We start from the raw sequence: 27,258 nt of genomic DNA, 5'->3' as shown, positions 1-27,258 counted from the left end.
TGCCAAACAGCATGTGGGACACTGCCCAAGAGCATTCGCCCAGGAGCAACCAGCCTTTGGATCGGGTGTCTCTGAGAACGGGACAGGAGTGAGGTTTGCCAGTGTGCTCACTGGAGGCTAGAAGCAATGTTGTTTAAATCTTGCATGTTCTCACATGGCTGAAATAGAGAGCTGGAACAGAACTGAGTAGGGATTACTCATATGCTAGTGATGAGGAGGATATAAAGTAATGATGACCTTAAGTAACATTTTTCTAGATTGGATCCAGAACCAAGCCAAAAATATTTCCATTTGTAACACTGGATGGCAAGTGCACAAAAAAATATACAAGATAAAAGATCTTTTTGCCACCCTGTCTTGCTTTTCACAGGAATGCAGTAACATGAAAAAGTACATTTTTGCATTAAGAAAGCCAGTTTTTTAAAGCGTTCTACGAAATAATCAAAATTACTGTGCCATAAGAACTACTGTTGCTGTAGCTACTGATCCACATGATGTTGAGGCATTGAAGTCACAATTTGAGACAATTGCAAAACAACTTAATGCCTTTAGCAATTTTAAATAATATTTTATATATCTATAAGTTTCTAGGATTTGATTAAAAAACCCCACAGTATTTTGGTTGGTTGTTTTGTTTGCTAAGAAAGTACATGAAGGCACAACTTATTGTTATTGTTGGACACTTGTGAAATATGAAATGAACAAAAAGCCAACTTGCTGTTAATTGCAAAGAATACATTTCATTTTTTAATGGAAGAAATAACAGAAAACATTAATTGCTCTTCATCTCTGGTTGTCTGATCTCTCTGGTTTTAAATAAATCAACCTCTCTTGTCATTTCTACTTGTAAAATCAGATCTTTAAATGTCTGGCTCTAGTATGAGTGATGGTGACTGCCAACTTGGAGTCAAACTACTTCATTACAGATCTCTATAAGTTGCTAGAAAAATTAGTTCTGTCTCACTTTTAACAGTCCCATTTTCCTGATGTGTTTCTTTACTAATTGCCATCACCTTTGCTGGTTACATGACATTGAGTGAAAGGGGAAAAATAAATTCATATTTTGAAGTTCAGAGGTTAGAACTTCTAGACCCTATTTTCATGTTTGAAAAGGATGAGATGGTCAAAAACATCCTTTGTTATGTTTACACCAAGGACAATGGATTGCAAGGAATTTTAGATGAGACATGACCTACCAGACCTCCAAGACATGCCGAAAACACAAAGATTTAACTTCAGCTTTTATTCGCATTGTTCTGGAATTATGGAGATAAGATTATGGGCTTTGAGTCATAAGCAATTAGTAATTAATAACTTGATTTTTAAAGAAGGAGGGAGAGGATTTAAACCTAATCATTTTATAAAGAGATCAAAAATTTGCCAACTAAGATGCATGGCTAGGACAGATCCTGCAGTTCTTCCCAACTGAGATGCCTCCTCAGGACTTAGCAATTTGAGAACAAAAACAACCCAAAGAACATCTGATTAGACAAAATAATCAGACATTAAGCACTTACATGATACCAAATCTACATCACCACACAGCAGAAGGGAGTTTTTTCAACCAATAGTCAAAATCACTGTCAAGTCTGCCTTTGTATTTTTTGTCTTGCTATGACTTCCACATACAGGCTGGGCTTCCTGACTGGAAAAGAGAAGGTGGCCAGTACATGTACATGAGAAGAAGACACGCAATATAACTTTTATCATCTCATTTCAATACAAAATCATAGCTATTTGTGACTTTTTAATTTTACAACCTTTCCTTCCCCCTCCACCACCAAATTAGTCCTCCAGCAAAACTTCTGGAAAGGACAGGCTCCTTGCACAAGTATGGAAGTTCTGTTGGAGTTTCATATCAGCGAGTCATTCAGCATATCTGGGCATTCTGGAGGAGCAGAGATTCAGTGGTGCCACACACTGTTTCCCACTACAGTTATAAAAACACCAAGCCAAAAAGAAAAGCACTGATAATTTAAGGGTCTCAACTAACACCAGGAAGTCAACCACAGCAGGCTATGCTTGCTGCTACTGCACAAAGAAAGAACACTCCTCTGGAAGAACATGCACATCTAAGACATCAAAACAGAAGTACTACATAGACCTTGGCAGAGCTGGAGGACTCAAGGGACAACGCAGTTGATTTATGCCCCATCAAATTTGCTCTTCCATACAAATCATTAAACAAAGTTGCTTCTAAAACTTTCATTCTCTTTTGATACAATGTTATTTGTATCAGAGCTGATGGAGCAAACACTTAGAAAAACCCAACACCACCAAACCAACCCAACCCAAAACTTCAAGGCAATTAAATCCCCACACTCCAGAGAAGAAAGAGCATGTTTCACCTACTGGATTTTCCCTGCACCATTAATATCATCACTGATATGACCAACAACATGGCCAAAACCCAGAGTTTCTAAAATTTTACCATCTACATCTGCTTTTGACTTTTTTCTTTCTTTAATCCCTCAAAATACTGGAAGACTTTATATAAGTGAAGCTATATTAATGGGGATGCAATATTAATAGCAAAAAAGATTAATTTTGACACACTTTCATTTAGACACAGAAGAAGAAAACACAGTTCAGTGCCCCAAATTCCTTCAGGCCAATTTAAACCATTTATTTCCAATATATATTAATGAAACACTTCTAAATGGCAATATTTCTGTGAATTAATTCTATTAACCAGGAATTCTTCAAGTATTTAAAGGAGAAGTGAAGGAAGTACATATGTAATCTTTTAAAAATATACAAAAAGCCTGTATACAAAATCTCTTGAATCTTTAGTTATATTACTACCTTTTTTATCAACAGAGACCTGGTTTACAGACTTCTGTGGAATTAAAAGCATTAAGACCACTTAAGTCTCAGGAATATCCTCTGCAGAAGTGTTTTCTCTTGTCTATAAATACAACTCTAATTCTGACTAAAACAAAAAGTAGCTATCTTTGCACTTCTGTTATCTTTAAGACACTGCATGATGGACAATAGACTGGCTCAAGAACAACAGTTCCTTACTTACGTGTTTACAAGTTGTAGTTTCTCAAAAATAGCACAAATCAGTCTTTGTTGTGGAGGAGAAACAAGTGATTATTACTCTAGTTAGTTCAAAACTCATTGCCATAATGAAGTGACTCTTTGGGAAGTTTTAGGTGAACAGGAATCAGAGCAGGCTGTAGTAACTTTAATAGGTGTTGCCAGTAAGAATAAAACCTGAGTAAAAACAATGTTCAGTTACTTGAACTTCTGCTTTTTCCTTGCCTGAAACTCTTCAGTTTTGTTTTTGACAGATTTTATTAGCATTGACAGGGCAGGATCTATGGCTTTCTTAGCAACCTCTCCTTTATTTGCCATCTTTTTCTCCTGCCCTTGTCTTGCTTCCTTAAGATCTTGCTCTTTTTCTTCTCTTCGACGAGCTTTCTCTTCCAAGATCTTTTCTACTGCTTTCGTCTTCTTGAAATTTGGATCTGAAGGATCCAAGTTAAACAGGGGAGAAGTAAACATGGCTTGGAATCTTGTATCAGCAACGTTTACCTGAAGGCAGAAAAGGAGTCTTTTATTATAGGTAAACTTTATCCACAACAGCAAAGCTTTTAAAGACAAAAAAATATGAGCTGCTTAAGGAGCTGCTCATGAGATCTTTGACCACTCCTGGAACTGCTCTGGTCACAGAATCCCAGTGAGTGTGAAACACAGAGCCAGAAGATACTATTGATAGAACAGACAAATAAATACCTGTAGAAATCCTGCATATGCATGTTTGCATATCAGCAAACTAAGGAAAGTTTTGTTGTTGAGAACTGACTAGGATAAAAGCAGCAGTGGCTAACAACCAGGAGAAACATACCAATGAGTTCAGGAGAAACATACCAATGAGTTTAGGCTAGGAACTGTATGAGGCCTCGCACAAATAGCATCTTGTTATCTTACATAGAGTTTGACGCTGTTCTCTTTGACATTGTATCAGAGTATTTCTTGCTTTCTGAAAATAGCCTCTAACTCCCTAAAAATATAGATCTAGTTTTTCTCCTTTAGATAGAGTAAAGGAGAAGGACTTGAAATCACCAAATCTATCCTCAAAATAATGGATAAACAAAGGTTCCAGCTGAGCCTCAAAATCAAGAGTAAATCATTACCTGGAAGTCGTCTTCTACTAATTCTTTCTTTTTCATTAAACGTTTCTTTTTCTTCTTGCTCAAGTTCTGTTGTTCTACAATCTTTTTGTAATTAAAATGTTTTCTGCTGTCATCCTCATCATCCATCATAAGTAGGGCCATTTCAGCCTGGTATCAAATGAGAAAGTCCAGGTACATAGTAAGATTAGTTTTCCATGAAAAAGACTGCATCTCATTAATGAAGTCTGTATGAGTCTACACACATATACATGAGTTGAAATACTGTTGTCAGGGCAGTGTGATTTCATACATAACACTCTTTTAACATTTTGAGGTGTAATATTAACTACAACAGCTGATTTCCTTTTTATTAGCTATAAATACCCACAATTGTCAAACATACCAATAATCTGATCTTAAAATTGTACATCAGAACTTAGAAATCCTGAATTGATACAATTTTATGTTGATATTTACATAGCAATCCAAAAATTAACATATATTCATTTAATAACTTCATTTAGTTCACTTTTTCTGAGAAAATGAAAAGCAAACATGCAATAGCAAACAATTAAATATCCAAGGTTAAAAGTCTACAGAATGAGGTTCAAACATCCAAATGTTTCATACAATGCTGATGTTATATGTTCAGCACTGTCTAACATACAAACACACTGGGATAGCCTCAAAGCTTAGAGGGACCAGCAGTGCAATCAGTATGGCCTCTGTGCCCTTATCTTTCAGTGCTGCCTAAATCTGTTGAGCTATGTTCATCTACTAACTTCCAAAAAGATATCGTGGCACAATCTTAAAAAAAGTAGTAGGCAATACTTTTTTTTTCCCCAAAAGCTCTTGCTATTAAACTACAGAGTATTTTTCCATTGTTGTCCTAAGGAATTTAGTAGTTCCCTTCACAAACACCTAACAAATATTTGCAGAATTTAAGCAATGCAATATCTGTATTGAAACATTTGAAACTACTTTACCTTCTGTTTTTCAACTTCATCTTCATCTTCTGAGGTACTTTCAACCGACTCTGGCTTCTTCTTTAAACCTAAGTGCAATCAAGGACATACACACATTTTTTCAAGCTCATGCATGACAGCACAATTTACCTAAGAATAGAACTTCTAAGTACACCTCATTTACTTGTACTTAATATTTAAATGTCAGATGTGGAAAAACGTTGAAAAATTAGAGAAGTCCAGATAGACTTAAAGCAATAAAAATCCACTGAATATTTGTTTAATTTAAGGAGACAGCGACATTCAAATGGCAAAATCAAGAGAACAAAATATAGCAGTTAGAAAAAATAGTTTTACTGTTCTTTTTTACGGTAGGAGAGAGAAGTATCTCAACAATGCAGGCACACGTAAGACATTACTCCACTTCCAGGGTGTTTTAAAGAGCAATTAGTTTGTACACTCATAAATGTAACTGAAGTGTCCTGCAGTTCACAAATCATTCATTCTTTCCACTTCAGTAGGCAATGTAGTAAATACTTTTATAAATACCAAATGTGCATCTCTTTTCTGTATGCAAGGCAAACAGACTCTATTGTGCTGTTAACTATACTAGCACAAAAAAACCCTTGCAAAAAAGACCTGAACAGAATCACAGGAATGAAAACCTAACTCAATGTATTCAGACTGAACACTCTTCTAATAAAGCTCTTCTACTCTCTCAAAATTTCCTTTAGCTACACAGTGCTTATGAGACAGATATAATGAATAGTAACAGCCCAAGACATTAATCAAATGTAACTTGTCATGGAAACAGACCCACTTATAAAACCTATAAAAATCAAATTATTCTCTTTGGAATGCCTATGGACCTCGATCAAGAAGGAGCAGGAAAAGCAGAAGGTTTCTTGACCTGAACCACATACTCTGACCTTTGAGCTTGGAATTACACTCCCAGGCAATTTATTACAGTCCACTGGGGGTACTGTTAAGGAAGATACTTGGCTCCATCTTGTTAAGCTAGATTTGTAGTCAGACTAGAAATAGAAACATGCCAGAAAAACGTCAAGTTGTATCACTAAGTATACTCTGGAACGGGACACATTTCTTGAAGAACGCTTTTTTTTCTCCCTTGACTATTCTCTTGACTATTTTGAAATGGATTTCAAGCTGGAAATGGATTCTAGAAGAAACAAACCACCACCACCACCATAAAATAAACTATCCAGATGTACAATATCATCAGCTCAAAAACTAAACTCTTGATTTAGTAGTTCCAGAAAACGTGCAGGAAAGTCATATGTTGTTATCTAACCTATAAAATTTATATTTATGTGTAGAAGGAAGAAATAAATGTTTTATCTAAGACTTAACTACGGAATCTTTTCCATCTTCCTACACCCAGCTAAAATACAGAAAACAGGCCACAGAGAAACAAATTGGAGACAATGATTCTAGAAGCGAAACCAGTAAGTGTCTTAGCTTTTCCACCCACCCTCAAACAAGAGCCCTCCAAGTCATCTTCTCTTGTCTTTCACTCTGTAGAATCACAGAAGTGAAGATGGCTTATCTTTATGCTCTGAAATATTTCTGTTGCTGCAGATGGGAGTGGAGCAAGAGCTCGTGTCAAATCTAACCTCTTTTCCATGAAAATACATAAATAGAACTTTATTTTTAACTATGACACTATGCAGCTAATAAAACCAGCTCTGGACCCAAAAAACAAAACAAAAATTCACTCTCAGCTCTAAAAATTTTAAATCAGTAGAATTAATTAATTCAGTAGAATACAGCTTGGTTTCAGAATTCACAAATGCATACCTTCCTGTCTTTTTAACCTACTTCTGACACAGCCCCTCCTCTCATATTCTTGAAGGCTCCATCCTCTCCCTTTTGCACACTTACTAAAACCTATGGTGAGAGGTTTTCCCACTGATTGCAAAACCTCAAGACTTCTACCACCTAATCCCCATCTTTTAATCAGATTTGTTCCACCCTACAGCAGCAGATAGTTGCCCTGCATAGCACTGAAGACTGATGGCTGCCACAACACTCCTTCAAGCTGCCATTTGGCTCTTTCTCAGTTCAAGAATTTAGTTGGCAACATTCCTTTTGCCCATCAACTTTCCAGTACTAACAGTAAAAGCCAATCATCATTTTGAGACTTCATATTACAGAGACCAACTCCAAACAAAAAACTCCTCACAAGAGCGCTTATCTTAGTCAGAAGCTTGAAAGTCAGTCTAAAAAGGCTTTCAAAGACACACAGTACATGAATCAGTAATAGAGATAAGACCTTTATCTTCCAAGAACAGGTTCTACAGCTGTACTCAGATTTTGCTGTTAACCTCTTACATCCCTGCAGTGATACTGCTACCTTCTAGCATTAAGAAGCCATCAATTCCTACATTCATCATCAATTAGATCATGAGAGGGCATCAAGTGGTTTATAACATGTAAGAATTCCAATAATGTGTAAAAACACAGTCCATTACCTCAAGAAGGGATCAATACAAACTATATTCTAAAGCATTCTGAAAATATTCAGTCATTTCCAAAAGCAGGGCATTGCTCTCATGTGATTGAGCAATTACACTATTTAGTTATTGATCTTCCAACAGTTTAAGCTACAAAAATCATTCTGTCTTTGCCTATGCTCTTGCTTCCCTTACACTGCTTCAGCTTGTCAAAAATTAACTTACACAGGACCCATACAAATTACAGTCAACAAGTGAATCCAGCATGGGAGCAAATACACCACTGCAAAATGCTAACAGCACTACTGCATCCTCACAGTTTCTGCACTGGCCCAATTGAACCTGCAAATATATCCTGTCATATGCTTTTTCAGCATAACCTGAGATGACCTGACAGTCAGTTTAAGGGAAGCATTACATCTTCCAGTAGAATTATGGAAAGCTTATGAAAAATTACAATCATTCAAGTTATTGCTGCCATACAAAGCTGGCAGAGCTACAGCCCAGTCCAAAGATTGTATCCCATTTTCCCCAAATGGATAAGCTAGCTGTGCTTAAAAGTGACCCCAGCTATGAGACAGAGGCTGTTCCAGGTAAACTTGGTGAAAGCCAGACAAAGTTGTGCTGTGTAATCATTGTTAAAATGACAACTGGCTTGCAGCCAACCACTGTACTCTCCCTTTAAAACTTCTCCAGGGCTAACCACATTCGGTATTTCTTGTTTCTCAGTAGATTATCAGTAACCTTGCAGACAAAAGTTTCCCTTTCTTAACCTTTATGGCTATTTTACTACCATCAAAGTCCCTATCAACTATAAAAGTCTATTCTCCTTATTATGGACAAGAAGGTTTAAGAATGTGCAGCTACATCTGTTCTCTGCTGTGCCCCTCTGTGATACAAAGAGCTTCTTACATAATGCAGAAGAAAAGATTTTTATAGTGTTTTTCTAAATTACTACAGAAGCTTGTAAAAAGGGCATCCAAAAACTGGCCAAGTTATTTCCTACAACTTTACATTTCACTATTTGGGTTTCTACACCAATGAAAATGTGTATCTTTCCTTCTGAAAGACAATTTAGTTGATGATGCAAAAACATTTCACTTTTATGCAACTGATGCAGACTTCCAAGGGACTCATACATATCTGGTTCCTCCAATACAAAAGGAAACAGGCCTCCAAGGCCATAAAGTTGGGTCTTTTTCTGGAATACTTAGGGGAGAAGATGGTCAGCTTGTTACAAATAGCCATCCCCAGAAATTGCCTAAATAATGATCTATTTTGAAAGCTAAGAGAACAGTGTTTCCTCCCATTGCACAGATCACAACATGCATCATTTTTTAAGAACAGCATCTGCAGTTTTAGACAAATGTATCCACTTAATTTAATTCTGAATAAGCTCTGTCTGCATTTGCTCTAGCCCAGCTTTGTTTCTACAACCCATTATTTAAAGAAAGGACAGACTGATTCCTGAATTCATCTGTCCCAACCCACCTGTTTTCTCAAGCTCTTCAGCAAAATATGGATCATTGAGATCAATATCAGATGGAAGTTCATCTTCACTCTCTTCTCTCTCTGCAGCAGCCTGTAATAAAGCACAAACATCATCTACATAGAACCTACTAAAGTTTCATTGGAATTAAATGTTCCTTCTGTTAGTAACCATGAAGATGAAAACTTGAACACTGTAATGTAAACATCATAAAGACAGAATACACTAAAAAATTGCTAGTAAAGACAAAACAACAATTTTAAGTCTGTTTCACAGATTGAAAGACTTGTGTGTACCTGAAAAAAAGCTATTTATATATTCCAAGAATCTTTACTACATGTATCCACAAACTATGATGCATTATTATCTAATCATACTATCAAATTTCAGGATCATAGTATTTTTATATCCTTACTTGATATTCCACAAAAGCTTGGGGAAAGTTGGGAAAAAACTTGAGCAAGGAGCTTCATTTTGCACTCTCAAATTCAAAATGACTGAGTTTGGATTTAAAAAAGCAACTTTACTGGAAGTATTGCATCATAAACCTTGCCTCTTGATTTAATTGATCAGACTGAACGAGAGTATTATGCTAGCAAAAGCTGCTCTACCACCCAACAGTGCTACTTAACTCTATTCAGAGTGCTCATCTCCTGTAAGGCTTAAGTCACTCATCAAATGCCAGATAAACTAACTGGAGTGTGCTGTGTAACTCAAGTTGAAGAAATTATCTTAACAACATTACTCTGCAACACAAATTATATTTCAGAGTAATGTAAGAACTGAAGGATTCTAGATTCCACAGGCCACATGGGTGTTTTCCTAGCACATGCCCAAACATTTAATTTATCTGCCTATTTCTGCCCATTACTGCCACAGGAGTCAGTTAGTGCACAATTACATTCTGTGTGTGGAAAGACGAAGCAACAGCAATTTTCACATTATTATAGGACCATTTTGTTACTCATATGCAGAATAATTTACCAAATTTGTTCTTGAAATTTGAATAGTTCTTCATGGCTACTAATTCTTTGCTGTTATACCTCTGGGAAGCAAATCTGTATTATTTCAAGCTAGAATTCTCCAAAGCTATAATTATCATAACAACTTTGAAGTGATATGCATTCAAAAGCAAAAAGACCCTTACTAATGCATTCAAAAAAGAAAATGAAAAGCCATCTGTTATTATGACTCATTTCTCTTTGCAGAAACACAATTAAGGAAATGAAATTTCGTGTAAGCACATGTATGGTCAGTAGTACCCTCAATAACCTTTTGCTCTCTAAGTTTGATGAGGCATTCTCAGTCTTTCCACATGAGTGACGACTGCACATTCTAACCTTAAAATAGTACTGGAAGTTAGAAAATATTTTCATTTATCCAAATGAAACAATAAAAGCAACTTCAGAGAGCAAACAAACAACTTTTCCTCAAGTAGCCACATTACCTTCCTCTTTTTTTTAAGAATTCTTTTTTCTTTCCTCTTCTCTAGATATTTTTGCCATGGAGTTAGGTTATCCTTTCCTTCCAATCTGTTTTTGACCATTTCTTCAGCATTTTCTTTGAGGCCTAGAACAAAATATAGTCAGTTACAGAAAACAGCTGAATCCGATTTTTTTTCTAATAAACAATTTACTTCTCTGTAAAAGAATAACCTAGTTCTTTAATAACAAGTCTGTGAGAACAACATAAATATTGCTTAAAACACCATCTTCATAAATAAGATCATTTTACAGGATGTGTTTATAAAACATTCCTTCAGTAATAAACTGCACAAGACTCAGGAGGAGAGCTTGCTTAAGATGATATCTGATTCCCACCACCCTTGCTGTTCCTCGGCAATGTCTCCTCTCGAGACATTACACTGTGCAGTCTACAGATGTAACTTTTAAAGTAGGAGTGCAACACAATAAAAATAACATATATACAGAGCCCTGATGATTGAACTATCTACTATACTTAGGATTCACAAAATCACTTGGAATACGGTTCAGTCATTCACACTTTTTGTGCACGGCAAAACAAAGTACAAAAGGTGAAGTGACTGGATTCCAAAATGCTAAATCACTATCAGAACAGAGGGTTATCTCACCACTGGCTCGAATCTTTACAGCTGGTGCTATCTATTTCACACAGAGGTATCATCTGGGTGTTGTTCTATTGGTATGCCTCACTGACACGATAATGTTGCTATGTATAACATCTCCATTGCTGAAACTTTGCCTAATACTGAGACAATGCTGCAGATCACCAGTGTATTTTCCATCCATTATTGTTAATGAGAACAATAAGCTATTATTGGTATAAATTTGAAGTAAAAACAAATTTGCAGCTAGAAAACACAGACAAATGTAAATAAAAAGCAAAGAATTTCTTGCATTATGTGCTAATGTCACAACATGCCATGCATTAAGTTAAACTAGACTAGGTAATTTTAAGTCATCTATCATTTTAAAGCTACTTAGTACCAGTCTGCTTTAACAACAGAAAACTATTCACAATTAAAAAACAATACATGTGCTGTATGACAGTAACCATCAAGTTCAGTGCTTAAGGTAAGTAGCTTTTAAAAATCAAAAACTAGTATTTGTTAACAAGAAGTAAAGATTAAGGGCACAGGCTGCTTGAAAGGTATCAGTCTCTCAAAGAAACAAAAAATATTTGACAGAACGTTTTCTGTTACCAGTCATTACCAGTCTGAGCTGCAACAACACACACACACACAAAAAAGCAGCAGCAAGAGAAACAAACTACCCATGTATTTATGTTGCCATACCAAATTTCCAAAAGTAATTCTTGTACTTAGCTGTATGAACTGAAAGACTGAAGCAGAGTACCATTATTGTACCAGATTCGGTGAGGAACTGTAACTATTACACTATTAACTCACATTTACACTTCTTGAACATCCTTTTGTTACAGATATGGTGTAAGAGAAGCTCTCAAGTCTGTGTCTCTTGACCTGTCAACAGCTGTGAAAGATGGCTACATACTTTGCTGAAGGAGGTTTCCCCTTAATTTTCAGAGCAGGACAGTCTTCCAAGGGTCCTAGAGAAGTAAATCCCATGGAATTGCAACATATCTGGCTCTAAATAATTCTTGCATGACAGGATCAGACAGTTAAGTTTGGCTGTGTTAATTAGGTTTACATTAAATTCCATCATTAGCAGAGACTACCACTGTTCCAATGCCCGGCACATGAAGCTGCATACATGAACGTGTGCATCTTCAATTTAGCCTTCTCATAAGTATGCCCTCTGATAGTTCCTTATCACATGATCACATTTTATCTTTTCCAGAGGATCTTAACCATTTATCTGTAGATCATGAACATGTAACTACTCAGCATTGTGTCACTGTTCAATGTTCAGCTAAGTTACTGAACATCACGATGCACATCAAAATTACCAAACATAATTGAATCCTACTCCAGAAACAGAAGGAAGTGTTCTATAATATATATCATTACAGTTGTCAATGGTGCAAAAACATCACCTTAAAGAAGAATCCATGAAGTAACTGGACCATCCCCAATTCGACATCTTGAACATTTCAATCCAGAATAAGCACTTCATTTTTAAAGTAATCTTTGGGTTTTGGTGAAAAATTCCATATGCTTCAGGAATGCTTTTTCAGAAAATCTACATCACGCAGCACTTCCACGTTATGAGGACAAATACCAATTGCAGAGCCAGCCTGCACACTTCCAAGCCCTTCTTCACAATGTGGGCACTTGTAAAAACAAAATTTCATGCTTTAGAGAGATTAACTGACTTGCCTTCCAACACATTGGAGTGGAATTCAGCAGCAGCAAGAAGAATCCACTTCCCTGGCAGGAGGGTAAGTCTTCGAAACCGAGCATTTTTTTCTCCTACCTCCAAATCCTGGCTTCATGCACTATACACTTGGGGTTTTTTAACTTCTGTTAACAAATATGTCAGATATCCTATAGTTAAGATCTTCTTTTATGGCATGATTGATACATCTTGAGAGTGTGTAGGAATCGTGTTTCTGCTTCCATCTCCAAGTCTGATATTTGCCGTCTCTTCTCCAATTCTACTTGTTCTGTCTCACATCAGCATCTCTTTCTTACCATCCCAGTCCAGTAGCCAAACCCTACTCTCCTGTCTCTCGTACTGGTTTTATTGCTCAGAAATCATACTTGGAGCTCTCCAGATATCCTAGACTAGGTCTCATTCTTTCACCCAACTCCCAGGTTTCTCAGCTGGACAGTCCCTGCTCCCCATCATTCCTTCCAGCTCTCTTCAGTAACGAGGAACTGAAAACAGAGTTCATAATGGAAAAAAATGTGCAGCTTTCATGGACACTTCTACCTGTCCTCAGAAAACCAGGCAGAATATTTTTCTGAAAAAACTGCAAACACCAATTCCTGTTCTTGTGCTTGTCCACACTCCAAAAATAATTCTAAGCCTAGAGAGCTGGTTACAACATGTCTGAAACACCAAGTGTGGACAAGATCTGAAAATCACACTAAAACACACCTTATAGGAAGGAAAGAATGGTGCAAAAGGATAAAGCATCCTTCTATCATCCTGGAAAGAAGCCAGAACTGACAGGAAGTGGCAAAATGTTACAGCCACCAAAACGGAGTACTAAACCAGCAAACAAATGCAGAGCCACAACACAGGAAGGATATTGTGTTAGGTTCACTAAAAATGTGACACTATGAAACCCTCTCATACAACAGTAACAAATATTTCGTGATTTCCAACAGTAAACCTCTTCATCTCCAAAGTCAATGAAAGAAGAATTATCATCTTCCCAGAAACTGAACTACCATTACTGTGGATATTATTTTGCAGTACTTTTGTGTTTTTACACACTCAGGTAGCAACCTTGCAGATGGAGGTCAGTAAATACTAGATTTAAAATAACATATGTCACATCCCCAGAAAAAGAGAGACCCAAAATCTCAAAGGAGGTTAGAGGATCTCTGATTTATTTGCCTGGAAAATAAGAATCATTTGATCCATCTGGCACAGAAGGACTTGGAGGGAAACACAGCCCTTTCTTGTGGTGTTTGGCAGTCTCATGAAAGGCATTAGAGTTTCTCCACAGATTAGAATGGCTTAGAAACTACTGTCCAGACCACTTCCCGAGAATAAGAGTATATTTAAGTGGTCAAAACACTTTTGATTGCAAAAGGGGAAAGAAATTGTCTACTTTAGGTAAAATTATTAACTGGCCGTAGAGAGGCTAATTTATACCGTTACCGATTTCAGGGTTTTTTTCAGAACACATGAATCATACAGGTTTTATTTAATCTTCACAAATAAGTACCAAGAAAAGAGGGTAAACCAGTCATCTATATTAGCATACAAGCAAATCATACCTGATCTCAAGGATTAAAAGAGTGGTAAACACTGAAACAAACTAAAGAATGTTAGTTCTAAAGAAGTAACCTCACACTGGTGGGAGAGGCAGGGAGCGTGGGCAAGCCAGAATTTTTACTTCTCCTTTAGAAAAGACTTTGTTTTGAAAACTTTGGGAATTTTAACAGCATGCAACTGTTAAATTATTAGATGCTAAGAAGATATTTCTCTCTTTTCAGACATACTCCTTGCAGAGAGCTAAAGGGAATGGCAGACAGAAATATAAGATAATATTGGAATTTCCCACCTCAAAGGTAAGATACCTTCAGCCAAGACAGTTTTGTTAATATAGTATTGCTGCCTGAAAAAAAAAAAACCACCACACTTAGCAGCTGAAATGTCAAGTGTGAAGAACTACGGTGCTAAGCCCATGCACATCTGAGCACCCACTGCTTCGTGCTGCAAGAGGCAAGACTGCTTCGGTCAGAGGACACACCAAGACACGACATCAATTGAGATGGATATACCATATGAGCATTTTTTCACTCCATATAATCTGTAATAACACACAGCTGGGATTTACTATACCCTTTACAGACACATGATTGCCTGCTGTTCTACTTCTGAAGAAAACAAATTTTCAGTTTCCCTTTAAGCCTAGCTAAATATTTACATCTCATGCTTCCCAAAGGAGAAATTCTTAAGTCTGATAAGAAAAAAACTATATGGAAAAACTGGATGAGTATCATCAAGAAATGTAGTTGTGGTCTTCTCCCTCTTCACCTTCTAAACAGAGCTGGGAGCTGGATAAGGATGCATAGTAATTGCTCAAATCAGACATGATTAAGAAAACAGATGGATACTTAAATATAACACTGATTTTGTGCCTAAAAGAAACAGACCAAAGAGAATTGGAACTACATCTAATTTATTTTTGCTGGCACTGTGGTTTATTTAGAACTATTATGATTCAAGAATAACTGAATCATTCATAAAGTATGCTTTCTATAACCATGTGTAAATATTTGTGCCAAAACTCAATTTTTTAAGTGAATTCAAATCCCTGCCTTTCAACTGAATAGCTTCCTAGATTTAACTCTCTGTTGTAACTCTCTGTATACTAAACTTTTTCAGGGTTAGAAATGAGAAAACACTAACATATATTGCCAAATCAGAGTTGCTAAATTGACATGAAGTACTACAAACTACCAACATAAACTTCATTGTGCACACATGCACATGCAATCCATCATTATATGAACAAATCTCACCTAATGCAGGCATCCAACTGACTCTAGACAAAGTCAGATGTATCTATCAGAGTAGGGGTTTTGTTATTTGTTTTGGAGCTTATTTTTTTCCTTCCCTCAAAAAACATGATGATATAGCAAAAGTCCCAGGGGCCTCACAAGGTGCCATAAGGATGGGTTTAGACTAGTTGTAATACGGAACAAGTCCAATTTTCTCAAGTTCATTTGCAAAGAAACAGGGTGCTCATGTAATAGAGAACAGTATTCCACTTTTACTACAGTTTCTAAATGTTACCATCATTTATTTGTAATACACAAGGCAGAGTCTTAAGAGGCAGGGCCCTTCTGAAAACTTCTTGCTCTCCCTGTACAAGAGACTAAAGATATCTTCCTTTAGCATCTATCTCTTAAAATAATTTTCTACCTCCTTCAATGAATGGCTTGCTCTAGATTCCTATGATCCCAGGTCACATTGCTTAAGACTTTGTTCTTTTACAGAACCTCACCCATATGATTTCCAAAATTCTTCCTAAGACAGGCTGTACCACAAACAAAAAAACCCACAAATATCTTTTCCAAACTAATACAAACTGGTAGCTTTTCTAACTGTTTAAACAACACTTAGTCTATATAAATACAAGACACAACACCTGGCCTATATAAATACAAGACACATTCCTAGCAGTAATTCATAGAATCATAGAATGGTAGGGGTTGGAAGGGACCTTTAGAGATCATCTAGTCCAACCCCCCTGCAGAAGCAGGGTCACCTAGATCAGGTCACATAGGAACATGTCCAGGTGGGTCTTGAAGACTTCCAAGGAAGGAGCCTCCACAACCCCTCTGGGCAGCCTGTGCCAGGGCTCCCTCACCTCAACAGTGAAATAGTTTTTCTTATACGTAAGTGTAACTTTTTGTGTTCCAGCTTCATCCCATTACCCCTTGTCCTGTTGCTGGCTACTATAGAAAAAAGAGATGTTCCAACCTCCTGACACCCACCCTTTAGATATTTGTAAATGTTAATAAGATCCCCTGCCAGTCTCCTCCAGACTAAACAGCCCCAGTTCCCGCAGCTTTTCCTCATATGAAAGATGTTCCAGTCCCCTGATCATCTTGATGGTCCTGTCCTGGACTCTCTCCAGCAGTTCTCTGTCCCTCTTGAGCTGAGGAGCCCAGAACTGGACACAGGACTCCAGATGAGGCCTCATCAGGGCAGAGTAGAGGGGAAGAACCTCCCTTGACCTGCTGGCCACACTCTTCTTGATGCATCCCAGGATGCCATTGGCCTTCTTGGCCACGATGGCACATTGCTGGCATAAATTGTCTCAAAAGTGGTTTCTACCTTCAGTCTGAAAGGTGGCAACAATAAATCTTTGCAAAAGTCTTTTAATAGCTACCTAAGCATGAAAATTCATTTGCCTTTAATGTTCAGTGATACAATGAATTAAAGCTACGAAAGCAAGCTACATCAAGAACGCAATACTGGCACACTGTGGACAGACGAAGTATAACATGATGATACAGCTGTTTGCAAGCACTTTTCCTATCCCACACAACATATTCTCTTCTAATTTTATACTGGTTTTCATTTCTAAAAGTGTAGTCTAAAAGACTCTAACAAACATATGAATTCTACTCAAGAAAATGTATCAAGTGATGAGAATGAAAAAGCAAGCACACACAAAAAAAAAGGAAAATAAAAAAGGTACAGAGAAGCTTAACACCTTATCCAATCATCCCATTATCAGGCCAATACTGCATATCTTCTAAGTTAGTAAAAGGATAAAAAACTTACCTGGAACCCATTTAACCTCCATTCCTATATCCTTTTCTTCCTGTTTTTTCTCTTTTTCTTGGATACTCTGCAAAAGTTCTCTGTATTTTGCAATTTGCTCTTCATCGTCTTTTTGGCTTTTCCTGGGTTTGTCATCTTCCACTTCATGAGCTTCATCACCACCTAGAAAAAGAGAGTAAAGCTATGAGACAGACTCAAGAAAGTGATCAACTGCATTTAATATTTAGGTAACATACCTAAGGCACATATACTGGTTCTAACAAAACAATCTGAAATATCTTCCTCTATTATTCTCCTAGAGTAAGCAACCAATTTTTGAATCCCCATACATCAATGAAGTATGAATAAGAGTTGAAAAGACAAAAGAAGCTCTATCCAGCCAAGTGATCAGACACAGTGTCCTTTACTGCATTTTAAAATTATTAGTTTCAAAGCCTCCTGCAGCAGAGTAGTAGCCAAACCTCAAAAACTAGTTGTATAAAGCATTTTGAAACTGAGTGCTACACTTTAACAAACAAACCTTGCAAGATATAATTTAGTTTTCTGTAACAAGAGATCATAATTCAATGAGAGAAAATATCTCCCTGTAGCAGAGATACTTATTCAATGCCTTAATCTGCAGTGACTTGTCAAATTAAAAAATGAAGAAAAAAACCCCACACAGTAAGTTCTTCAAAAATCTTTCAGAGAACAAGCTTTTAAAGCTTTAAAGATGCAGCAGCTTCTTGAACTGTAGAAAACTAAGTTTGGAGCAGGCTCTCTTTCTCTAATTTAGCAGTAAAGCCATACTTCTGACAGCACCGAGTAGCATGGACAGCAAGATGGAAAGCAGTTGCAAGTTCACACAGGGTCTTAGGCTAAAATTCAGGTGTGACACTGTGATACTCTTCAACCTTATTGCAGAGAACCGGTTGTTGGCTAGGAGCCGAAATCTTTATTGTTTGGTTAACCGCAGCTGCTTTTCCACCTTCTCTCTCAGTAGCTGGGATCTCCTGAGAAGAAACCATCTGCTCATGCAGCAAGCAAAAGGCATTTGGTTTTGAAGACTGAGAATAAAAATAAGCCATTTTGTTGTTTCTTCTTCTTTGTATCACATGAAACAAGAAGTACAGCTATAGTGGATATGAACTGGATAAGCAAGGACTACTGATTTGTATTTATGACTAGTTCTGCTAATTTTTGCTAGGAGAAATTCAAGTGGCAATACATACTGTTATACTTCTACATTTAGATAAGACATTGCATATCTTCTGTCAAATGTTCAACACCACCTTTGAGAAACTCTTAAGAGACTTTTTACTCAGTAAGCAAATAACACTTGACAACAGTTGTAAGAAAGGAAAATGAGCTGAATATGTTCTCAGTTTGTTCAGAGTTCAAATGACCTTGTCATTAGCTTTCAAGTATCACATTGTATTGTGCAACATGAGGAACCACTTCCCCATGGATGTTAAGGCAGCAATGCTTTCTGCCAACAGTTTGTTCAAAGACTTTTTGAACAAAATAAACAAAACAAAAAGTTCTGGTGCATTAACAGCTGCACTATAAAAGAAAGACAATTAAGAAGAAAAAGTTTAACCTGTAAACAAAAAAGGAAAAGGTGATGAAGTTTACAGTATAAAATACTTGTAATGTACCACAGTATAATATGAGTTATTAAATACATTGACCTTAGTCTTGAGCCAAGAAACAGCGGCAAACACTGGGTTTTAACCCCAATCTCCCACATTCTTGGCATGTTCTGAGCAAGAAGTTGTGCAAACCCCATTAGTTCATCCAAATGTTAATTAAAAAAGGACAAAGTTTGAATTCAAAAGAATCAGAATAAACTTATTCAAAGGATATTACAGTAGACTTTTTTGTAAAATATTTCTCAAGAGAAGACAGATATTGGAAGAAGAAAACTGAAACAGATAATAAAGGAATGGTAAGCATTACATTCTGGCTTATTTTCCAGTCTTTGAGCACCTGGCTGAACATGAGAGGTGATTGGACATTTCTAGAGCCATGCTTCTGAGCCAGCCAGATGTAAGCCAAGAGTAACGTGCTTGGAATCAGAGCTGGCCTCTGTCTGGTCATTTCTGAAGAGGGACATACTGGTCTGCAAAAGCACACATGGATATATTCTGCAGCTCTAAGTTACTGGACACCTCTAACAGCTTGTACGAACTTTCTAGAAGGAAAGCTGAGATGATCCTTGTTTCAGACCTTCCAAGCACCTTTATGAGTTGAGTTTTTTTTTTTTAATAACAACAAACCAAACCTACACAAAAGCTTCTACAGACGTGCTTTGGAAAAGTCTCCAACACCTTCATCAGTTACACCAAGCTCCTGACGCCTCACAGAAAGAAAATAACCAGTTTGTGGTAGTTCAATTCTGTCCCACGAAATTCTACTCAAGTTTGGTGAAATCATTAGCTGCTAATTCCTCTTGCTAGTTTATTTCCTTAGGAAACATTTTAGTCATATGCCAAAATTAACCCAACAGAAATACTCTAACAAGTCAGTTACTTGTTATTGTTGAAGGAGCAGTAATGCCTGAGAGCACCCAAAGCAGCTATATAGGAAAAAAGGACAGAAGTCAAATAATATCCAGATTAATGCATTTTATAAATACCCACTGCATTTAGGAACAACATTAGTAATTGTATTTTCTACTTCTGTTATCTTTCACTTCTTAGCCTTCCACAATAGTTCTGGCAAATATCAACACGTTATGAATACTGATCATTTTTAAGACAGCAAAGATGACTGTATCATCCTATGATAAAACATTAAATGTGCATTTAAATGTATATATGTAGTCCAAGTTACTGTGCCAAACAGATTTCAAAACTGTAAAAAGATTTCATAAAGGGCCTGATTTCACTTAACATTCATTACTAGAAACAAGACTAGCAGCATTATTTTTAAAAGTAGAACTCCACTGAGCAATTCCTCCTTCCCAACAACTATGTTTTCTTTCTCTGCACTTGTGCACCTTTGGCATTGGTGCAGCAGCACAAACCAAAAGATCTACCTTCTTTGCAGGGTCTTGTACTGGAAGCCCAATATCACAAGAGACAGTGCTCACTGCTCAGACTCCTACTGTGGGGAGAAGGACTCTATACAGGACATTCCCTACAAGCCTGTCGGTGCTCAAGAAGCGTTCGGACAGTTCTTATATATATGGTTTCAGTTTTAGGTTGGCCTGTGTGGAGTCAGGACTTAAGACTCAATGATCCTTATGTCTCCCTTCCAACTCAGGATATTCTATGATCCTATATTTATATCATCAGGGACAGGTAATTAAAACTACACTGATAAAAGTACTGTGTCTTATAGCCTCTTCAGGTATTCTGTGTGGCTGAGTAAAGCAGAACAGCAGAAAATAGGTTGCTTTTGCACAAAAGCTGAAGTATAGAAACCATAATGCTTAATTTGAAGCATCACTTAAAATGTCATACATTAAAGCACTGGTACTTGCAGTCAAATAGAAATTATGGGCTGTACTGGATGCACAACACAAATGCTTTCTAACGAGAATGAGTGCATTCAAGTAACAGAAAACTCAGGAGCAATTTAAAGGAGATGCTTTGTGCTATGAACCACAACACACCAGGTCACTGAAATAGTTGACATTACAAAGCTGTTGTGTGATAGTAATACTAACATTCGTGACACACATATTTGAAGTTGAAAAATTCCATTTAAAAAAATAGATTAGAACAATAAAAACCTATTTAAAAATAAAACATTTTAATAAGTTTTTTAAAATATGAATAAAAGCCCAGGGCATTTTTTTCCTTCTTATCACACTCCTACATTTCTATTTAAGCAGCTGACACTTGATTTTTCCCATTTGTGCACAGTGCCACATAATTCTGCTGGACGGAATCCTGTTTTGTATCACATAATTGAATGAATAAAAGGTCAGGAACATGTTTAGAGACGTGGCCTTTTTTAAAACATCATTAGAAACCAGATATTTCCATGTTTATTAGTGTGATATGATTACTTAAGTCAATTTCTTTTAAGTTTACTTAAAATTTTTGAAGTGTTGCTCACTTGGAGATGTTCACTTTCATCACTACCCTATTACAGATGCTGTTCCTGAACACAGTGGTAATCTTGTACATAAAAGAAGATGGAAATGCTTTCTTCTGCATCTACTGCTCTCACTTAGATCCTTTACTGACCATTACTAAAGGAACTAAAGCTCAGAGGTGCAGTTGCTAAGCATATGTTTGTACAAGATGAAAAAAAAGATAACTCAATGGCCATTAACCCTGCTAAGATACTGCCAAGCTGAGTTTGCCACCAAATTTCCTAACTCTATAACCAGAAAAAATCTGTAATGTTTTTTCATACTCCAAACTCATCTCTGATAGCAACCACCTGCTTTAACGCAGTATAAATCAACCTCAACAGTTGTTTGAAAAACCTGATTAAGGCTTAATGTTTTGTAATTTAGACAGTATGTATTATCAAAGAGCAGAATGAATCTTAAGAGTGGAAATAAGCAAGGTAATTCAGCAATTTACATGTTGACACACCATACACAGAAGATTTATGTACCTTATGACATTAGATGATGTTCTCTTGATATTCTTAAGTACATGAATCAAAACACATTTGAAAGATGTCACTAACACAATTTAGACTTCCCTTAAATATGTCCTGTTGCTTACCTTTCCCCTCACTACAAAAGGCCTATAGCTTAGAAGAACTAGAAGACCCACAGCTTTTCTTCACTGTCATTCACACTCCCCTGGTTATCCAAGAAGAGTTACTGATGGAATGAGGAAGCTCTGTATAAGCTACATCTCTTTCAGGACCTTCTAAAGGTCTGCAGTGCATTCAACACTGTCTAGGTCACTCCAAAATGCATGGTCTTGGGGCGGCTTCTGCAGTATCTCCTTGCCCTGAAGAGACTTTAGTATGTGTATAGAGGAGAAACTTCTATATTGAGCTATAAATAGATTTATGCACTTACATGTTTAAATAACTTGGTGTTCAAAACACTGCAGCTAATGACTTTGTGCACAACACTTATTAATATAAATACCTTGTTCTTCTTCCTCCTCTTCACTAGATGAAGCCAAATAAGCTTGAAAATCCATGTCAAGAAGCTCTTCTTTGTTAAAAGTTCTGCTAAGTGACGTTACTCGCTCATGATCCGTCTCATCCCAGGTGATATCTACCTTAAAAACAAGAAAGCCACTTGTAGAAGCAGACACACTAAAATGAAACATTTATTTGATACCTTCAATTTCAGAAGCAATGTAAATGTTATTAATGTTGTCTACAAAATGAGCTATAATGAGCATTTTGTGAAATAAATTTAATCACAACTTTTTGGCCTTTGTTCTACAATGAGTTTCAATTAGTTTTAACTATATAGAAGAACAAAGAAGTCTCCCCGTGCACTAAAGGGTTCTGTAACTGCAGGTCACAATGCAAAATCTCTAAACCAGATCTCTTTTGTGGCAGCAGACACTGGTGTTGGAGCAGCTACCAACTCCTCTCTGTTGCTCTTCCAGAAGCTACTCCTTCCTGGTGCCACACAGTGGAAGTGTTTGTGCAATTGCATCCTCAACCAGAAAGTGAGACATGTGACTGAAAAATGATCCAGCAGAAATGACTTATGCCTCACCTAATTACTTATCCAATCCATTTCTCTTCATGACCAGATTAAAGTTTTGACTGTGACATAAAACAGAGCGGGAATGAATAGCTACAGGGAAAGGAGGCAACTGTTTCAGTCTGGCAGTACCACCCATTTCAGACAAATTAGAAGATTAAGTGTGAATAACAAAGTAATTCCATGTGCAACTTGAATAGAGATACAATGAGGACAAAAGAGAGAATTTACTTTGTAACAAAGTCAAGTCTCTTTTAAAAACTAAAGCTTATTTATGGGGTTACAACTTGTGGCTCTGTAACATGTTTATATCTTTTAACATGTTTCATGTCTTTATTTCCTAATGATGAAGATCACCAGGAATCTTTTCCCTGCTACTTATACAATTTATAAGCTGAAAATAAAACTAAGCATGTTAGAAAAACATTAGAAAAACACTGGAAAGGTACCTTTGATGTTCCCATAGCAGCAGATGTGAAGTACTTAGGTTTATATGCAGCTACGTTCACTTCTGTGGCTTCATCTTTTGGCTTGTCATCAAATGTAACATTATCAGGAATAAATCTTAAAAGACAAACAAAATATGTTACTATTCAAATACACTGGGAAATTTCTTACTATAAACAGTCAAAGTTTTTCATGAGTACAGTAAAGGATTTGCTAAAAAGTTGATAAGCTTGAAAAGGAAATAAAAGAAATGGGCAAGTACTACACACACATAAGATCAACTCTTGGGCTTCTGCACAACTATTCCACAGGTTTTCTACTTAACACCATGATGTTGGGGAATTAAACTAAACAACTTTCAGTCTGGTATTAGAAAAGTTCTGGGTGTTTCTTGAGAACTGTAGTTTAAGAATCATCTTTTCAGGAATCTTAGGATTAAAAAATGCAAAAGGGAAACATGAATAAAATAGAATTTGGAAGCATAAACTAAAAACTTCAAATAATTTTTGGAAAGTCTGGTACATCTCCAGCGTGACAATTAGGAGGGAAAAAATTAAAAGACCCAAGTCACATGTAATAATAGATGAAAAAAACCCTTGTGCACTACATGAGAAACTACTTGGGTTTTGTTTGTTTGTTGGGTTTTTTTTTTAATCATAGAATCGTAACAAGATGAATACTATTAAACATGAAAATTGAACAAAGTAGATTAGGAAAAGCACTGGAGAATTCTGAACAGCTGTGTCCGTGGTAAAACATCTCCCTATGTTTCAAAGCATGAGAGGTTGGTTACATATTCACTTGGCAGAAGTGAATCTTCATCTTCAGAAAAGTTCAAAGAAAATGATCCAAGTTCCTCCAGAAAACAATTCAAAGCAAAAAACTTCTCTTTCACTGACTTCCCGAAGCGCCCATAACACGGGACACAACAGACAAAGCCAACTCCTGTCCTAACTTCACATGATTTAGTAACTTTTCTGCTCAGACTAGAAGGCTTCTTTGTAACAAAAGCAAATGCCAACAAAAAAAAGCACACTATAATCTAAAATTCTTTTATTTCCTAAACATGGCTTCTGAAATAACAGAGCTCCCAGTTCTTTCATAGGGGCTGGCATAGCAATCTATTGCAGCTTTGTGACACCAGCACCAATGTTCTTGTCCTGCAGTAAGCATTTCTGAAAGAGACAATTCTGGACCCTTGGGGAAGGAAAAAAAACAACCAAAAAACCAAACAACAGCAGGATGTTGTTTTGTTTTCTAAATCCTACCACTTAATTGTACCAAAAGGTTGGAGATGCATCTAGAATATTTTACCCAAGTTCTCCGAGAATAACCTCCCTATGCAGAAATCCTCTCAAACGTCCCATATTCCAGTAAAAATGCTCAAGAAGAAAAAATAATCAAAGGGAAACCTAAGAACTCACTGGATGTCTAATTTATTTATCTCCTTTTGGTTACGAAATAAAGACAATATGGTTTACCTCAAATTATATTAAACAGGCTTTAATTTTCCCTCCCCTCCCTTGGCCCAACATGTAACAAAGTCCTCACTCGAGTTACCTCAGGTCTATAAAAGAACAGCTACTTTCAAATTCCAGTCCATCGCATTCCTCATAAATTTTATTGGCTGTTTCAGGAGAATCACACTCTACAACTGCATAGAAGTATTTCAGTCGCTTAAATTGATACTCCCTCAGTTTTTCCCTATAAAGCCTGCAAAAAGTGAAAAACACCACAATCAAGTTAACAACTTTTCATATGCAAAACGTTTTATTTCAACTCCTTAAAAATAGGCATCACCCAAACACTCTCCTGATCATCATAAGATTAATGTTCAATAGCAAAAAGTTCCACTCAGTTCTACTCAAGTAAAAAGACTAATTCACACAATGAATTAAGTGTACACTTTCTGTATATGACTGCTTCCGACAGGCTTTGTAAGGTTAGAGCAGCAGATTTGTATCTCTCTGTGTAAGCCACCAAAAGTAGTATTTAATAGCTACTATCAAGTTACCTGTAATTATTCTGTCTTCTAACCAGGCTGATGAAAAGGATGTTCGTAAGAATACATGTTAAGAGAAACTGGGAGACTGTAAGGACAGGATTGCAGATGCTCACACTACAAAGAGGCAGCGTAGGAGGGATGACTAAGAAAGTGGCAAGGTTGAGGAAGGGAATCAAGATACTAACTTGGGTAGCACAGGTGGTGGTGGTATCACAGAAGAGCAAGAGAAAAAGAAAAGCAGGAAAAAAAGACTGTAAATGAATTGGTGGAGGGACGTAGGAGAGAGCTCACAAGGCTGAGGTCCTGTCCTGCGAATTTCAGGGGCAGATGCACAATGATCCCTGAGGTATCTATGGGATGTTTGGATTTCTGTTTGTTGTATTCCAGAATTTCTAGAGCCCCCTGCACAGCAAATTCAGGATGTACCCTGATGCACACAGTGAAGCCGACTTCAGCACACACTGTCAGTTCATCACACAGTTAGTTACTTGATGCACTAGAGACTTTCTTCAAAGGGATCTGTACTAATTTTAGAAGCATCCAGATTTTTCAAACACAGGGCAGTCCAGCAGATTGTGTTATACAAAAGTGGCCTTGGTCAAACTGCCAAACATTTGGAAGTTCTGAACAAAAATATGAATGCAAAAACTCTCCAGTTCCATATAGAAAAGACTGTCAAGCAGAACAAAAGGAAGAAAAAAAACCCAAAGAGACATGCCTGAAGAAGCCTGGACTGATGAGCTCAGTCTAGCAAGCCAGGGTTGCTCTTGGTGGCATTCAAGAAATCTCAACGTGGGAGTCCTTGGCCTACGTTAAGGTCCCTGCTGATTACACACATGAGAATTTTGACTGTAAGCAACAAAGGGAGTTTACTGCATGAATGGCAATTCATAGAGGAGAAATGCTAAGTTAAGCTCTCCACACATTTCTTGTATTTATTATTCCAATGAGATAAACAACAAAAATTTTCAGCTAAATTATCCACAGGCAAATTTTCTCAAGTCTTATGACAACGCACAGACAATGAACCAGGGCCAACTATAAAATATGCCTTGAAGAAGCTATCAAATTAAGGAGTCAACATGAGACTTCCACACAGGACACTTTTGGAACAGGAACTGATACAGACTTTCACTGAGAATTAAAATATTCTATCTCTCACTGGAAGAGAAAGTTAATACCCGTCATTCTCTGTTGTATTCTCTGGAAGATCAAATAGTTCCACGGGTCCTTTTTGTTCTTCCTCTTTCAATCTCTCTTTTCCAAACTCCGAAGGATAAATCTACAAATAAAATACCACAAAAGTACATTTTTAACTGTAGCAGCACAACATACACCAACTAAGGAAAAAAGTACCTCACAAAGCCTTTTTAGACTTTATGGGCTTTTTCCCTGAAATCAGTAAAGGGATCAACTCTAAGAGCTTTAAATAACTTATTTTACAGAAAAAAACACAGTAGAATCAACAAACTGCTTATAATACCTGCCAGGAATGAGGATATTTTGGGACAGATGAAGAACAACAGGGACTCTGACTTAGTTCACTTCACAGTGGCCCCTTTCATAATGAGGCATTTGACTAAAATTTCTCAGAAAGGTGGAGACAGATCCTAAAAATGGAAAAAAAAAGACTGACCTGACCAGTACTTAATAAATCTATTAACTCCTCAAAGGTGATGAGAAAGAAGTGTTGTGCAATGGTAAAAGGGGTTGGAAATAATTTAGAAATGATCAGAATTTAGGTTGGGTTATCTAT

At 36.8% G+C, this 27,258-nt stretch overlaps 1 protein-coding gene across 2 annotated transcripts in view; it reads right to left on the bottom strand.

Moving 5' to 3' along the window:
• Positions 1-1,666: 1,666 nt before the first annotated feature.
• The window catches only part of ESF1 (ESF1 nucleolar pre-rRNA processing protein homolog), a 29,505-nt gene continuing 3,913 nt past the window's right edge, over positions 1,667-27,258 (bottom strand). For both annotated transcript variants that reach the window (XM_061989229.1, XM_061989230.1), the window contains exons 5-14: positions 26,684-26,784; positions 25,058-25,210; positions 23,500-23,614; positions 22,475-22,610; positions 17,428-17,589; positions 10,497-10,618; positions 9,052-9,142; positions 5,108-5,175; positions 4,143-4,289; positions 1,667-3,540 (exon numbers count right to left, since the gene is read on the bottom strand). In XM_061989229.1, coding sequence (XP_061845213.1) covers positions 3,241-3,540; positions 4,143-4,289; positions 5,108-5,175; positions 9,052-9,142; positions 10,497-10,618; positions 17,428-17,589; positions 22,475-22,610; positions 23,500-23,614; positions 25,058-25,210; positions 26,684-26,784 — 1,395 coding nt within the window. In that variant the 3' untranslated portion in view covers positions 1,667-3,240. The remainder of the gene's footprint in view (positions 3,541-4,142; positions 4,290-5,107; positions 5,176-9,051; positions 9,143-10,496; positions 10,619-17,427; positions 17,590-22,474; positions 22,611-23,499; positions 23,615-25,057; positions 25,211-26,683; positions 26,785-27,258) is intronic.

Source organism: Colius striatus, chromosome 2 (genome assembly GCF_028858725.1).
Source record: "Colius striatus isolate bColStr4 chromosome 2, bColStr4.1.hap1, whole genome shotgun sequence".
NCBI classification, from domain to species: Eukaryota; Metazoa; Chordata; class Aves; order Coliiformes; family Coliidae; genus Colius; species Colius striatus.
Note: the sequence above shows the minus strand (reverse complement) of the source record. Positions and strands in the feature narration are given on the sequence as shown.